This window comes from Hippoglossus hippoglossus, chromosome 17 (genome assembly GCF_009819705.1).
Source record: "Hippoglossus hippoglossus isolate fHipHip1 chromosome 17, fHipHip1.pri, whole genome shotgun sequence".
NCBI classification, from domain to species: domain Eukaryota; kingdom Metazoa; phylum Chordata; class Actinopteri; order Pleuronectiformes; family Pleuronectidae; genus Hippoglossus; species Hippoglossus hippoglossus.
The window spans coordinates 8,595,617-8,609,625 of NC_047167.1; the positions used below are offsets into that span (position 1 = coordinate 8,595,617).

General features: G+C 41.1%; 2 protein-coding genes across 3 annotated transcripts; both read left to right on the top strand.

Moving 5' to 3' along the window:
- The first annotated feature begins 4,395 nt into the window (after window positions 1–4,395).
- Window positions 4,396–6,031, top strand: rgs1 (regulator of G protein signaling 1). 2 transcript variants are annotated; one of them, XM_034614343.1, is made up of 4 exons: window positions 4,396–4,515; window positions 4,817–4,896; window positions 4,979–5,145; window positions 5,415–6,031. In XM_034614343.1, exons 1-4 carry the CDS (start codon window positions 4,505–4,507, stop codon window positions 5,589–5,591), a joined length of 435 nt encoding a protein of 144 aa, XP_034470234.1. In that variant the 5' UTR covers window positions 4,396–4,504; the 3' UTR covers window positions 5,592–6,031. The 2 variants fall into 2 exon arrangements, with proteins under 2 accessions (XP_034470234.1, XP_034470233.1); XM_034614342.1 differs by having other exon boundaries at window positions 4,448–4,602; window positions 4,812–4,896.
- Window positions 6,032–10,789: 4,758 nt separating this feature from the next.
- On the top strand, window positions 10,790–12,393 carry LOC117778627 (regulator of G-protein signaling 13-like). The gene is made up of 6 exons (XM_034614341.1): window positions 10,790–10,948; window positions 11,033–11,092; window positions 11,186–11,247; window positions 11,344–11,510; window positions 11,611–12,165; window positions 12,318–12,393. The coding sequence occupies exons 1-5, from the start codon at window positions 10,866–10,868 to the stop codon at window positions 11,794–11,796; spliced, it is 558 nt and encodes a 185-aa protein (XP_034470232.1). The 5' UTR covers window positions 10,790–10,865; the 3' UTR covers window positions 11,797–12,165; window positions 12,318–12,393.
- The last annotated feature ends 1,616 nt before the right edge of the window (window positions 12,394–14,009 follow it).

A 14,009-nucleotide genomic window follows, 5' to 3' on the forward strand; every position in this document is an offset into this window, starting at 1 on the left:
CGATGTGTTTGTTCTTGTTGGAGATTCTCGATTCTGCCCTGTAGTGGATACATCGCTCAACAACCATTGCCAATGTAAAGGACGCATGTAAGATTGTGGGCAGTGATGGTTATATTCTTTGAAAGTGATGTTTCTCTATTGGCAAGTAAAGTCAGCATGAATGAGCCTTAGAAGGCAGCAGTAGCAAAAACAAGCTAAATACACTGTAATTTGTCATCTCACTTTGATTTATGTCGTCGTAGTACCTTAGTAAACATGTGTGATGTGTTTTTCTTTCTGTTAATCAATTTGAGAATGTGTGAGGCTCGCAAACAAAGCTGAGGACAGGCCCATCCAATGTACTATATGTGCACCATAAATGCTACAATTCCTCAAGACACAAGCCAAATTGGCACCTGCTGGTTGGAGTGATGGAGTGTTTGCCCTGTCAGGCTGTCTCACTTCAGGCCTGAAACAGAACACAAATCTCCCCTGCATGCCTCCTGCAGATGGTCCACACGACTCGCCACAATATCTTATAACAACACTGAAGCAGGAAAACACAGTCACTGGAGCGGGTCATTGTCAGTAAATGGTAAATTGTTTGAAGATTACCACAGCAATGATTCTCAGATATTTGCCCTCTATGTACTGTACATTTAATGTTTACTGTCAGTTCAAATGAATAATCCTTGTAGTTCTTCGGCCACTAATGTTATATTATATCATATAAACCGTGTTCAGTATGGGAAGGAAGGAACAAGTTGACAATGTGCAGCAAGAAAGAGGAGAGAGACTTTCTGAGCAGGAAAGTCAGGCAGCAGAATCTCGACACAGTGAATTTTGGAGAGTCGCTGTTTCCACTGTCACGGAAAGGTTTGTTTCAGTCTCATCAATATTTTTCTCGCTGCTGAATCACCTGCTGAAAGAGTGAGTAGATAAAAAAAAAAACAGGGTCATTTGAGGATCTGGAAGAGACGAGACACTCCCTAATCAAATCAAATGCTTGCCTACCGAATCGTGCTCAGGGACTCGAAACCTAATTTAGGAAGGTTTTCAGTTACATCTTCACTCGGCAACCTCCCACCTGCAGTCCAGGACTTGTACGGCTTCAGCTGAATGGGTCAACACCCCATTCATCCTCAACTGAATAAAACAAGCAGCAAGGAGAAACACACATATTCAGTGCTGTCACCAGTTACAGAGAAAGGTGGACACATGAGGGGATGGCATCGTGGAAACCTGTGTGGAGGCCTGAAGAGGACTGGAGTGCCACCCTGTGTTTGATGGGGAATGTGCAACTTGGCATAAAGTCCCATTAAAATGCTGTATCATTGGTGAAATATCATGGATGCATGAAAATGACTCACTCCCCCTTAAACAAATCTTCTCTGGGTTTTATGGAGTCACTTTTGTCCTTGGGTGGTCACAAATGCTCACACTTGATTTAAGGAGCATGAAAGACTAAATGAAAACAAGACCAAACATTGTAGATGGTCTGCGGAGACGGCTCAACGACGACACTGAGTCCTCATGTCGTTCCTTGTGCTGCCTTTTTTGAAAAACAAATTCCTCAGCTTGGTGCGTCCACACACATGCAAATAGAGGCAGCCCGGGTGTTTTCCATCACCTGCTCTAATTTACATTCTTGCTTTGTGTCTGTCCAGCAGTGGTCAGGAAGGTCAGGACAGGTTCAACTGCACTGGACACGTTTTCAGTGATTCATTACCAATGACTCTGTGTCCTGACCTGTGTACATCCAGCAGAGCAGAGGACAGCCGTCCACGTAAAGCTCATTATATGATGAGCATAATGTGATTCTCTGTCGCTGTGCAGTGTCGTGCAAACACCGCTCTTGTGTTCATCTGTTCTAAATCACAGGAAAACGTCATGATAGAATACAAGGTAATTCAAACATGGGACAAAATGTACAGTACTGTGGAAAGGTACAGTATGCCACACATTCAGCATGTGTCATTTCAACATCAGTCAAGTAAATGTACACGGGTGGAAATTGAATTGTACACAGTAGACTTTATGTAAATGCAGCAGCCTACTTAGCTCAAGCGGTGAGTGTGTATGATGAAAATTGAATATACGTCTTTTCCTGTCAACTGTTTTTCACACGAGCAAATCTTTTTCAGGGTTTTTATCTTCTAATCAAGTTTACATACAAAATTTGCATCAAAATACATCATCTGTTTGTCAACAATTAAATGAACATTCATGTTCCGTGAAGACAAATCAGAGTCCAGCACCACCAGCAGGTCAAATCTTCCATTTATAATGTAAAACATCTTAATGTCTACTGGAGGGATTGGTCTGGAAATGCCTGGAATAGGCTGGCGAAGGCTGATGCCTGCAGGAGGTAGAACATATTATGTAAATTCCGCTGCGCATGTGTCTTTGTTTGTATTGACACCAGCATCTGCCCTTATTTAAGCTTGTTGTCTTTCGAACTTGACATCTTCGTCTGCGTTTTCTACGTGTGTGACACCACTTTTTCATCCTCGGTGACATTCGCACATTCTCCAGAAAGTTTACCAGGGGGCTGGGAGAACAAGTTCTGGAAAATGTTTGCAGTTCAGTTCATGTCAGGAAGCAGTTTTGTTTTTGAGTAAATTGATTACTCAAACAACTATTGGATTCTATTGGTGCAGACATTTTCTCCTTAATAAGATGAATTGTCATAACATCTGTGATGCTTTATCTTTTCTTATAGCACTATCATTTTCCTGATACCTCGGGTAACGACCGAACTATAATTAAAGTAATGGTATTCAATCAGCCTCAGATGTACTTTATGTCAAGTGGCAATTAGCAAATGTGGCGATAACATGCTAAATAAATATGTTGGACGTGGATTGCATTTCTCCGCTAAACATCAGCATGTTTGCGGTGTCATTGTATAATTGCTCTTATGTTATTCATTCATTAGAATTAACATTTAGCTCAAGGCTAAACCAAAAGAGCTGCTAGCATAGCTGCAGTCACTGCAACCCTATTCTGATTGGTTTGAAATAAGGAGTGAATAGAACTGTGCTGTGTATGTAACGGCATTTTAACCCCAGTATAATTACACGATGAGGATCTGTAATACACATACAGCACCTACCTGTGGCGTACTTTACAACAACCCATTTAATGTACTTTTGTGGGGTCATGCTCTCCTGATGACTTAACCATGTGCATTGTTCAGTCATTGTAGTGGCTCCCAATAGGCCTCAATATTGGTGTTAACATGAAAAACCATGAATTTCACACCTAGCATAAAAAAGACGTATAATGACACAATTAAAGATCAAATAAACTAATAGGATGAGTTCACCGGGGAAAAAAATGAGCGTACTTTCAGCTTTGAGTATTACTGAAGTGAGATAGAAAAATTACCCACATACACACTCTTAAACGGGATTGAAATCAAGTCAGTAAACCTTGACCTGTAGAAAAAAAAAACAGTTTAAGCTAAATGGGGCTTCAGTCATGTGCAAATGAGCAAATATGAGTTTTGCTGCCTTTTACTTCTCTGTCGCGCCAGAGGTTGGCTAAATTATGGATGAGAATTTTTTGTCCAAATCTGAACTTTTCTGTTTGAAGTGTCAGCGGTCACCTGAGTCAACTGGAGGTAATGTGTGAGGCATATTAACAAATCCAGTTTGCATGTTCGCCTGTGTCCTTGTGGGTTTTCTCCAGGTACGCCGGCTTCCTCCCACAGTCCAGAGCCATGCAGATTGGGGTTAGGTTAGACTCTCATTTGTCCGTAGGTGTGAATTGTTGTTTCTGTATGATGGCCAGGTGATGAGAGGTGACCTGGCCGGGACCTGCCTTAACCCTCAAAGGATAAAGCAATAGCCTTTATATAATGGATGCATGGATGGATATTAACAAATCAGTGCCAATAAGGAACACTGCAGCCATGCAAATAGCAGGAGAACAAGCCTTTTCCTTAATAGTGAATTTGTTTGTGGCTATTTGTTTATGGTCAGGATATTTCCTGGATATGACACGTCGTTCTCTACCACAGAAGCACAATCTGTTACCAGCGTCGCCACTATAATTTATATTCCTCACTGCTGGGCTGAATAATAATAAAGTCATGAAGACATCAAGTGGATTTTTTAGGAATATTAGGAATATGGCTTGAATATATCATGATTAGATTCACCAATTTATTCTTCGGGTTAATCTTCCACCTTGTGTTGTCACATCCGTGTTAGTCGTGACCACTGTTTAGGAGATGAGGTCAGCTTTAATCACAGCCGGGCTCTCTGGTCCTGCTCGTGTGACAGCCATGGAAGGGTGCCCCGTCTTCCCCAGAAACAACAACACTTTGCATACAGATTTCCATATATTCCATCCATGTAGGGTGTGTGTGTGTGTGTGTGTGTGTGTGTGTGTGTGGGGGGGGGGGGGGGGGTCATTTAGATTTGTACAGTCACTTGACTCCCTCATTTCCAAACAATCCCAACCCCATCTTCCGTCTAGCAGGATCTTATCTCTGTCTCCCTTCGTAGAGGACGAGGAGATGGCGATAAAGTGAGTTACTGCATATTTGATTATTGGGCCTTTACCTTTTTACAGACAGCAGCCATGTGGAAAATACCAAGGGGTTTTTCACTCACTGTAAGTCACACTTTTGCATGGTGCCTTTATTTGTGAACTGGGGATGTTCAGTTCATTAAATTGAATGTTTACAGGTCATCTGGAAACCTATCACATACTTGAAATGATTAATGAATGGGCCTGCCAGTCTGGTTTGGAGGTGCCGCCGCCGCCGCGTGCCGAGTTCACAGATAACTGAGCTAGTGATTGATCTTGATGCTCTTTTCAAGGGTAGATTGTGCTGCTTTCCCAAGGATCCGCTGGAGGATGTTGAGACCTGGAGTGAGTCTGTGGACAAAGTCCTCAGTTGTAAAGGTGAGAGTCTCCTCCGACTACACACACACACACAGAGAGGCATTTGTTTGAATATGCACTTTTTACCTTTGCGATTTCCCAGCCGGACAGATAGCTTTGCGGGAGTTCCTGAAGTCGGAGTACAGCGAGGAGAACATACTGTTTTGGCTCGCCTGTGAGGAGTACAAGAAAACCAAGACAGTCCCAGAGATGATCTCATCTGCAAACAGGATCTACTCAGAGTTTGTCCAAACAGAAGCCCCCCGACAGGTAATTCACTGCAAGGTTTAAAAAAAAAAAAGACAGAATATCAGTGGTTCAAATTGGAGCAGTGCAGCGGGATGGTCATTGTTTGTAATTTGAATTCAGTGAGCCTATTGTGATATAGTAGCTGCAATAAAGCTGTGTGTCTGTGCCTTTTGTGGCGGTAAAAGTGCGGGGATTTGATTTAAAGGCACTCAAGTTGTTACCCCAAAGAACATTATGAAGATGAAAAGACTTGCTGTAATATGCCGCTGGGCAAAATTGTTTGTTTCCAGATCAACATAGATTGCAGTACCAGAGAAAACATAACGAAGAACATCTCCAAGCCGACCCTGACTTCGTTCGACACGGCGCAGAAGCTCATCTACAGCCTGATGGCCAGGGATTGTTACCCCCGGTTCCTGAAATCTGATATTTATCAAGGACTCCTGAGGAGAACTGATTCAAGGTGACTGTTTAAACAAAACAAAAAAAAATGACAGCCTGACAGCGAAATCATCTCCGACTCTGATCTGCTGCGGCGCTCTTTCATTTCAGTGTGGATAACGGGTTTATGCCATACAATCCGGACCCTAATGTGTAGCAGAGCTATCTTTCCCCTTACCTGTGTGATTCAGTAGACAGTTAAAGCTCAAGAGAATCTGAGGCTTGTATTATACTTTATCTCTTTAATTATGTTAAGGTTAAACAAAATCTTTAAAGATATTGTGCACATAATTCTTCTCTGATTATCTGTTTTCTCTCCGTGAAGTTAGAAATGAAAAATAATTCCCTTTTTGTGAAGTATTATCAACGCTTTATCTAATTGATTATGCAAATCTACATTATCATATTCTCTGATTGAGTGTATTGTAGAAATTCTGCCTCAGTTGCTTGTTCTATTAAATGGTTTCTTGTCGTTGTTGTATTTTTTTTTTTTGATATCTAAACATCTAAAAACTAAATACATTCAGTCCAATGACATTTGGGTGCAGTCCTTTTGAATATAATGCAAATCAGCCTTGTTGTTGTCAGAGAACAGTCGTCTGTACTGCGACGTGGTGGTTGGCCTCGTAGACAGCAGATGGCAACAGAGTCCCTCAACCATCATGTAAACAAGAAGACGTACCGATGCAAGAGGTACAGTGAACAACGTCACTTGTGAAGCAACTTCCTCTTTGTGCAGTGTATGTCTGCAACCAGCCAAAGCACAACAACAGCAACTTTATGAATCAAACCGGCCTCGGGTTAAATCTGCTTGACGTGGCAGACACAGGCCTGGAGGACTAGGTCTGTGCTTGTGGTTGCATCTTAGTGTGCTCTCATGCTGGTGGTTGGTGGTTGTTCATCATGAGAAAAGTATCTGAGAGGATTTAAGTCCCAACTTTGGATCTGATGAAATGTAAAAGCCTCTCCCACTAAGCTCATTGGGCTTGATGTAAATCTCCTTTCAAAATAAGATTAGTGTAGGTTGTGTCATACAGAATTTTAGGCAGCATCGTGAGATAGCATTGCTATTTTCTCTTTTTCTATTTAGGATATGTTGAATGCAAAAAGCATGCAAACAATAGAAAGCAGAAGGTTTTTCAAACTGCGATTAGACTTCATGTTCAGATTCAGAAAGGGATTTAACTCATGAATGCATAGGATTTAAATTGACACAACATAGGGCATTCACTTCCCAAAACATTGCTCCATTTTGCACAAACTTTAACATATTAATTGTGTCTTGTGTTTGTATTTTTTGTTTGGAAAGTGGAAGTAGGCACAGCGTGGTTTGTCCTTGTGACGCCTGGGCGTTAGACACACACTCTATTCTGTTTATGTAGCTGGTGTTAAATGTTCGGGGGATTTATTTTAGGAGGTGTTTCACATGTTTGGCAAAAGCTGCTCCGTGTTGTGCAGACAGTTCACCGCAACTTCCTCTAACGGAGACAACACTGGTTTCGCTCGACTCTTTGTGGGAGGAGGGTTACATTTGTCGAGTACTGTAAAAAAAAAAAAAAAAAAAGTGCTTGACAAACCTTGTTCAACCTGCGTTGGTAGCAAAGCACACTCAGACTGTAACTGCACAAGACGTTGCATGCAGGAAGTGAGGACGATATAAAAATGACTGAAACTGTGCAAAGTTGTACTTGTGCGATAACGGCTGATGGAGGAAACTCACAGATGGCTGTTGCAACCGATAAATAAAACATCTGCGATAATGTTTCTGTCACCACAGCAACAGCTGCATTCTGTCACAAAACATTTCCTGTCGAGCAAAACATTAGCATAGACAGTGTAACAGAGCAGGCTCAAAAGCAGCTTTCGTTATAGACTTTACTTCAAATGTAAATATCTGCATTTTGTTAAACTAAACACATAAATTTAGAGTTTTACAAAGCTTGTTTTTGATATCTTACGTTTAAATACATTGTTGTTTTTATTTATGGCCACATGTACATATACATGTTTTTATGTTTTTCTTTTGCCTTTCAGCAGACAATTGTTTTAAATGTTTTCACAATGAAAATCATCTAAAAGAGAGTTTAAACAGTGAACAGTGAACATCAGCACGGGGCGGCTGTGCCTCAGGTCGTCCACTAACCAGGATGTCGCTGGTTTGATCTGCGGCTCCTCCAGTTTAGCAATCCAAACCAAACCTTGGGCAAGATACTGAATGCCAAATTGTTTTAGAATGATAGAAAAAGAGCTGCATATAGAAGTGGTGTAGGTGACTGGGTGCATGCGGCTTGTACTGTAAAGCCTTTTCAGGTTGATACATGTCTAAATACAGTCTGTTTACCATCTATTTAAAACACAAAATCAGACTGAGGGATGACATTTAGGTCAAATATGGGTGAATCAAAGAAACCACAAATTGAAAGGTTACTAAATAAATAGTAAACATGTGAAAAGAGAAACAGCAAACTACCCTGTTGAAATAAATTGTCGGAGGAAAGTTAACAGCCTTTTCAGACTTAATCTCCACAGGTTGGTTTTAGCGACATTGCTGCATGGCCCTAAAGATGATACTGAATTTCCATTGGTCCATCTGTCCAGCACTTCCAGAATATCTCAACATCTTGTGAATGGTTTGTCATTACATTTCATGATCCCCAGAGGACGAATCCGACCTATATGGACCCCCGACTTTAACCTCTAGCGCCATCAGCAGGTTGACATTTCTGTCTTTTAGTGAAAACAGTTGTCACGGTAAATAAGTCCACTGGAGATGTGTGGAAAGAATTTATGAAGGCTTTCTGAGGCAGGAATAAAAACTAATCTTTAAGATTTTGATGAGCTGATTAAAAAGAAATCTGGTTTACCAGCTGTTTTGCTTTTCACCCAAAATGATCAGACATAAAAATATATATAATTTCCTCCTAAAAACCTGGAAAGTTCAGACTATTGCGATATCACTGTGAGAGGAAAAAACACTGAGAGGGATAAAACAGAGGAACTAAAGATGTCACATTTATGAACTTAATAAAAGCGAGCATAATGAAAACTGAAAGTTGGGACTCTTTATGTTCCTCTTGTAAAAATTCAGAAAATTCCAGGCGGGGGGGTGAAAGTTTTTGTTTTGTTAAAAGATCATGTCATCATATGAAAGGGGAAATGAATCAAACAATCATTTGCATCTATTTTATTTGAGACAGAGAGCTGACATTAAATCCTCTGTGTCTCACTCTGACCTCAATGGAAATACATAGGGCGACATAGTGGTCTAAGATTCATTACATGGAACCACAGTGTCTCGTTGTTCTGGTGGGTGAGTTTTTCCGAATGTACTTCCCCTCTGCCTCCACTCTCTGATCAAATAATGGCAGGAAGCTGATACATTGAAACCAAGACATTATTGCATTCATCTGACAAGCCATTGAAAGAAAAAGAAGATCCAACTGACCCAAGGAAATACTGAACTTTGCTGTGGAACGGCAACAAAGGTTTGAGGCTAAGTTGCTCTCAATCGTAAATCAAGTATCCTTCAAGAAATTTGTGTGTGGTTCTTGTTGTTGAGGAATTTTTGACCATTCTCACATATTACTGTAATTGCCACTGTATGTTATGTATATTGTATATTACATATTATATCTGTACAGGAGAATAGTGCCTGTCTAATTCCACACATACTCCCTTCTCTCTCTAAGCAGTACCCAAGGTCAGGTTATAGATAAAAGGACCAACAACAGCACATTGTAGCGTCTACGCTTAGCGACTTTCATATCTAACTCAGATGTGCCAGACAGAGAGGCACCAACAACTCTTTTGCATATTACACCAGGGACAAAACGTGAGAACACAATGTGATTTAGTTATGCATACTTTAGGCTTAACTATCCAATAGGATGCAAACACCTACATGTAGCACAGAGAGTGACAGCAATTCTAGCCATTCATGGATGTGCTGTTAGAATGGGTGACGCAAGCAGTGGGAGATATACTGGGATGCTGTGGGAGACATCTTCAGACTTGTTGGTGACAGTTGCTCATGTTACTCTGTTAGCGTTTGTATATTGTTTCACCTTCTGGTCTCCTTAATGCATCACGTCTACATTAAACTCTCCTGCATAAGACATCAGCTGCTGCCTGAGTTCTCCTTTCACCAGCTTCCAGAAAACTTCCAGAACACTTGGTCAAGCGTGTGTCCCACAGACGACGGGCTAACTGGATGCTGGCTTTGTCTGCAGTATATAATTAACACACAGACATGAGAGTGATGTCAGTCTTCTCGTCTGAGTTTAGGCTGAAGCATTAAAACCCCTGAGTGTCCTCAATTCAGAGAGGATGTATTTTATTATGTCATGTCAGTAGCATTACTCAAAAATGACAGAAGTGATTTCCATGAAATTTTGTGGAGGGGTGGGACATGGAGTGGATCTACATTATCGGGCAGTTTCTTCAACATAGTGAGACAGGGTGTTAGCTTTGGTGGAGGTTGATACGTTCTCCGAGTGCCATTCAAGTTAACTCCACCAAGGAGGTTTACTTTTTGTTTGTTTGTTTGTCAACAGAAATAATGCCAAAACAACTCAACCCATTTCAATGACATGGGGGGGGGTCATGACCCAAGGAATAGCCAGATCAGCAGGCAGATCCAGGGTTTTCTTTTCACTTTCTTTTACATTGTGAGATAGAGTGTTTTTCAACATTGTCGTGGATTTCTTATGGATCTTGAAAAATAATAAAAATCTGGATCTACGGAATTTAAATGTGTTTTCATGTAGCTTCAGGGGACTGTTAGGCCTTGGTGGAGTTATGAATGGTGATGCCTATGGCTTTTCAAAAGTAAAAGCAAAAATGTGTTACTTGCCACCGTCATTAATTCGTGTGTTTCAGATGTTATTTATGTACAGTTGAGGGCTGAAATAGCCTCAGCATCTAATTCACAAAATCAGAAACATTGGTTTCTGGCAGCTGTTCTCGAGAAGAACTGGGACAGAGCCTAAAACATTTGCTTATCTACTGTTGAACTTTCCACTGCCCCATTTGCATCCTCAGAACTAAAACCAAACATGTTATGATGCAGGTATATCAGCGTAGCAAAGGCACAAAGGAATGGCTGCAGTTGGCGTGCATCTCTGCGTCATACCCAGCTTCCTCTTTTTCTGTGGTGAGTACAGAACGACGTGTGACGATACCCGCCAAACCCCCATCACACGTCAGATGAACATATATAAGTCACCGCTGGGCGGGTTCCTCAAACACAGTTCTTAGGAGCGACTCAGCGAACAGCCACACACGTACAAAGCACTGATGCCATGCCAAGTGTAGTCGCATCACCACCACGGGAGCTGCAGCACCTCAACATGGACATGGAGGATAAGAAGAGGAGGATAATTAGGTAAATATTTTATTTGAATTGATGCATAATGCTTTGGTTTCGTGCCTACGAACACGTCAATAAAATAAGTGTTTGTTTATTCAGAGGAAGAAACCTGAACTCTCGACTGCGCTGTAGATCGTCTAAAGCTGGCAGCACCGAGGGGTAAGTGAAAACGTCTCTAACCTGGAAACTAAACATCCAAACTGTTGACGTACTTATACCACGTGTGAGTGACACTTTACCCTTATTTTACAGGTTTTGTTTTGAGGAAATGTCCCAGTGGTCTCTTTCACTCGAGAGACTTCTATCATCCAAATGTAAGTTACCCAGTCCACAGTCCAAAGATTAGGTTCCATTGTCAGCGTCCTTTCTTTACACTGGCTAACTTCTGCTCATTGTTCCTACCTGTTAAGATGGCACGAAGATATTCCAGGCCTTCTTGAAGTCCGAGTTCAGTGACGAGAACATTGAGTTTTGGCAGGTGTGTGAGGACTACAAGAAGATCAAGTCGTCCTTCAGGATGTCGTCGAGGGCCAAAAAGATCTTCAAACGCTACATCCAAGCCGAGGCTCCAAGAGAGGTAGGCGCAGAGAGATTTACAGTTTTGCAATACTGTACTTACCACCACTGCTAATGTTTTAGTGTTTATCGATCCTCATCATGTTTCCTCATGCTTCCAGATTAACATTGATCACAAGACCCGGGAGCTGATCAGGTGGAACATTAAGGCGCCCACCACAGCGTGCTTCGATGACGCACAGAGGATTGTGCTTGGGCTAATGGAGAGGGACTCTTATCCACGTTTCCTCAAGTCTGACATTTACAAAGCTCTAATGGACTCCACGCCGGGAACAGTGAAGATGTGAAGAACATAGACACTGGGGACATTGTATTTGTCAAAGCTGTGACAGTGAGCTTGAGACCAACTCTGGACAACCTAAGAAAAGCCATGGTGTGTGGTTGTCTTGGGATGACCACAGCCAAACGCATTGAAAACATTCAAAATGTTCAGCACATTCATGCCTTCCTTTTCAGCCGGAGAGGCCATGTTTTGCGGTTGCACCTGTTGTGATCGTGCCTGTAAAGAAAAGCGAGAGACTTCCCAGAGATGCAGTGATTATACAATAACAATGAGAGGGACTTTCTGTGAGAGATGCCAGGAAGTGGATGTGTTACACACCTTCCACCCAAGACTGAAGAGATGGTATCTACATTTGCACAACGTCTCATCTTAAGTTTGTTGTTGTGACTAAATCAACAGATTAGTAGATGGCATCTATGCGTGGATTCTTCTGTTTTTCACATTCTGTCGTCTGTGCTGTCGCGCTAAAATATCTGTTATATAATGTCACAACAAACATAATCTGTTATAAGCTACTCTCCACAGTGTTATGAAAGCATCATGAGTGTGAATATTAAGATTGTTTTGCGCATATTTAATAAAAAAATAATTATTTGAATTGTAATCTGTGTTAAGCACATTATTTGAATTGTAGAGTCTCGCAATGGCTAAAATATGTTCTTATCAGACCACACACCAGGTCCAGTTGATGAAACTTTTGACTCACGTCTCCTTAAAATCCCAGGAACTTAATAACCTACACTCCAGTTCTTTCATTAATTTATTAATTCCCCCCCCCCCCCCATTCAAACCTACTTGTGGTTACAATATGTTTCATAACATCATAAAGTTTTTATGAGTAGTATGTCACTGTACCAGGATAACTTAGTAAATACTTATACTGACTATTAATACTATTAATTAGTCATTAACACAATACAGAAAAGAGCCAGTGTTAGTTTTTCAATCTCAAACTTTAATCAGAGGAACAATAAGATTAATAGCACTCTCACGTCTGAACTGTCAACATGAAGCCTGACAGGCCCAAGCAAGCTGCATCCCCCATTTCTTTGTGCTAAGCTAAGTAGCTTACATGTCATATTTAGCCTTTTTACAGGACAGTAGTGCCAATCTTCTCATCTAACTCTAAAATGTATAATTTCCCTTTCTTACCCTTTAATCTTCACATGTGTGACATAATCAAATGTAGCCTATAATGTTTTGAATCTCGTTCTTTCTGCTCCTCATTGGACCTTCAGGGAAAATTTGGTGACCATTAAGAAACATTTAAATGTTGAATATTTCTTGTACATCTAGTGCCAGTTACCCAAAGTTATGGCAACTTTGAGAACCACTAGAGCATTACATTATGGTCTGTTTAGATGCAATGTACTTGTATGTTACGAGGCTCAATGTGGTTTTGTAATGACACGTGGTGGTGTTCGTGTAGTTTACTGAAACTCCTTCAGACGGGGCTACATGAATAAGATATACTTTCACACAACCTCCCACCTACACAGCTGTTTTTTACATCAGCCTTTCATGCTTATGAATGTGTTTCAAGCTCATCCTGCCATTCAAGGCTTAGTTTTACCATTCAGCCTGACTTATCAGTCCTGCAAATCTCACCTTCACAAAAAGCCCAGAGCAGATATCTGAAACGACATTACTAAAAACCCCAAAAGGAAGTCCATCCGTGGGAACTCATCACATGTCAGTCTGCTAAGGGTTACAGAAATTAGTGTAAAGACCCAATTGCTCCACCACATCTTCTTTCGATTTCAATTGTGCATGTTTGCGCAAGCACGCACACAGGAGGAAACACAACGAGAGTAGATATGCCTGTCAACCCCTGTTTGTGCTTTCAGACTGTAAAAGATGCAAATTATCTGTGGCACCAAACTTATTGCGTGTTTTCACCAAAAGAGCTTTCAGCAGAATGAGACATCCACTCTAACTATGTGGGGGGGGGGGGTTTCTTCTTCAGATGCAGTTGAGGTGTTAAACTGACATGGATGGATCACTGCCTGACAAGTCATCATTTCCTTATTTGCACTGTTCTGTTCCTTAGTAACAAGATGGTCCTGTGATATGCCAGTCATATGACCATGAGATGCTATTTTAAAAAACTGAATAGCTGAGGACACAGTATGAGAGGATGTTCATGTTATCAAGCATTTAATCAGTCAATCCTCAATCAAATTTGTATTTGTATAGCCTATATTCACAAATTACAAT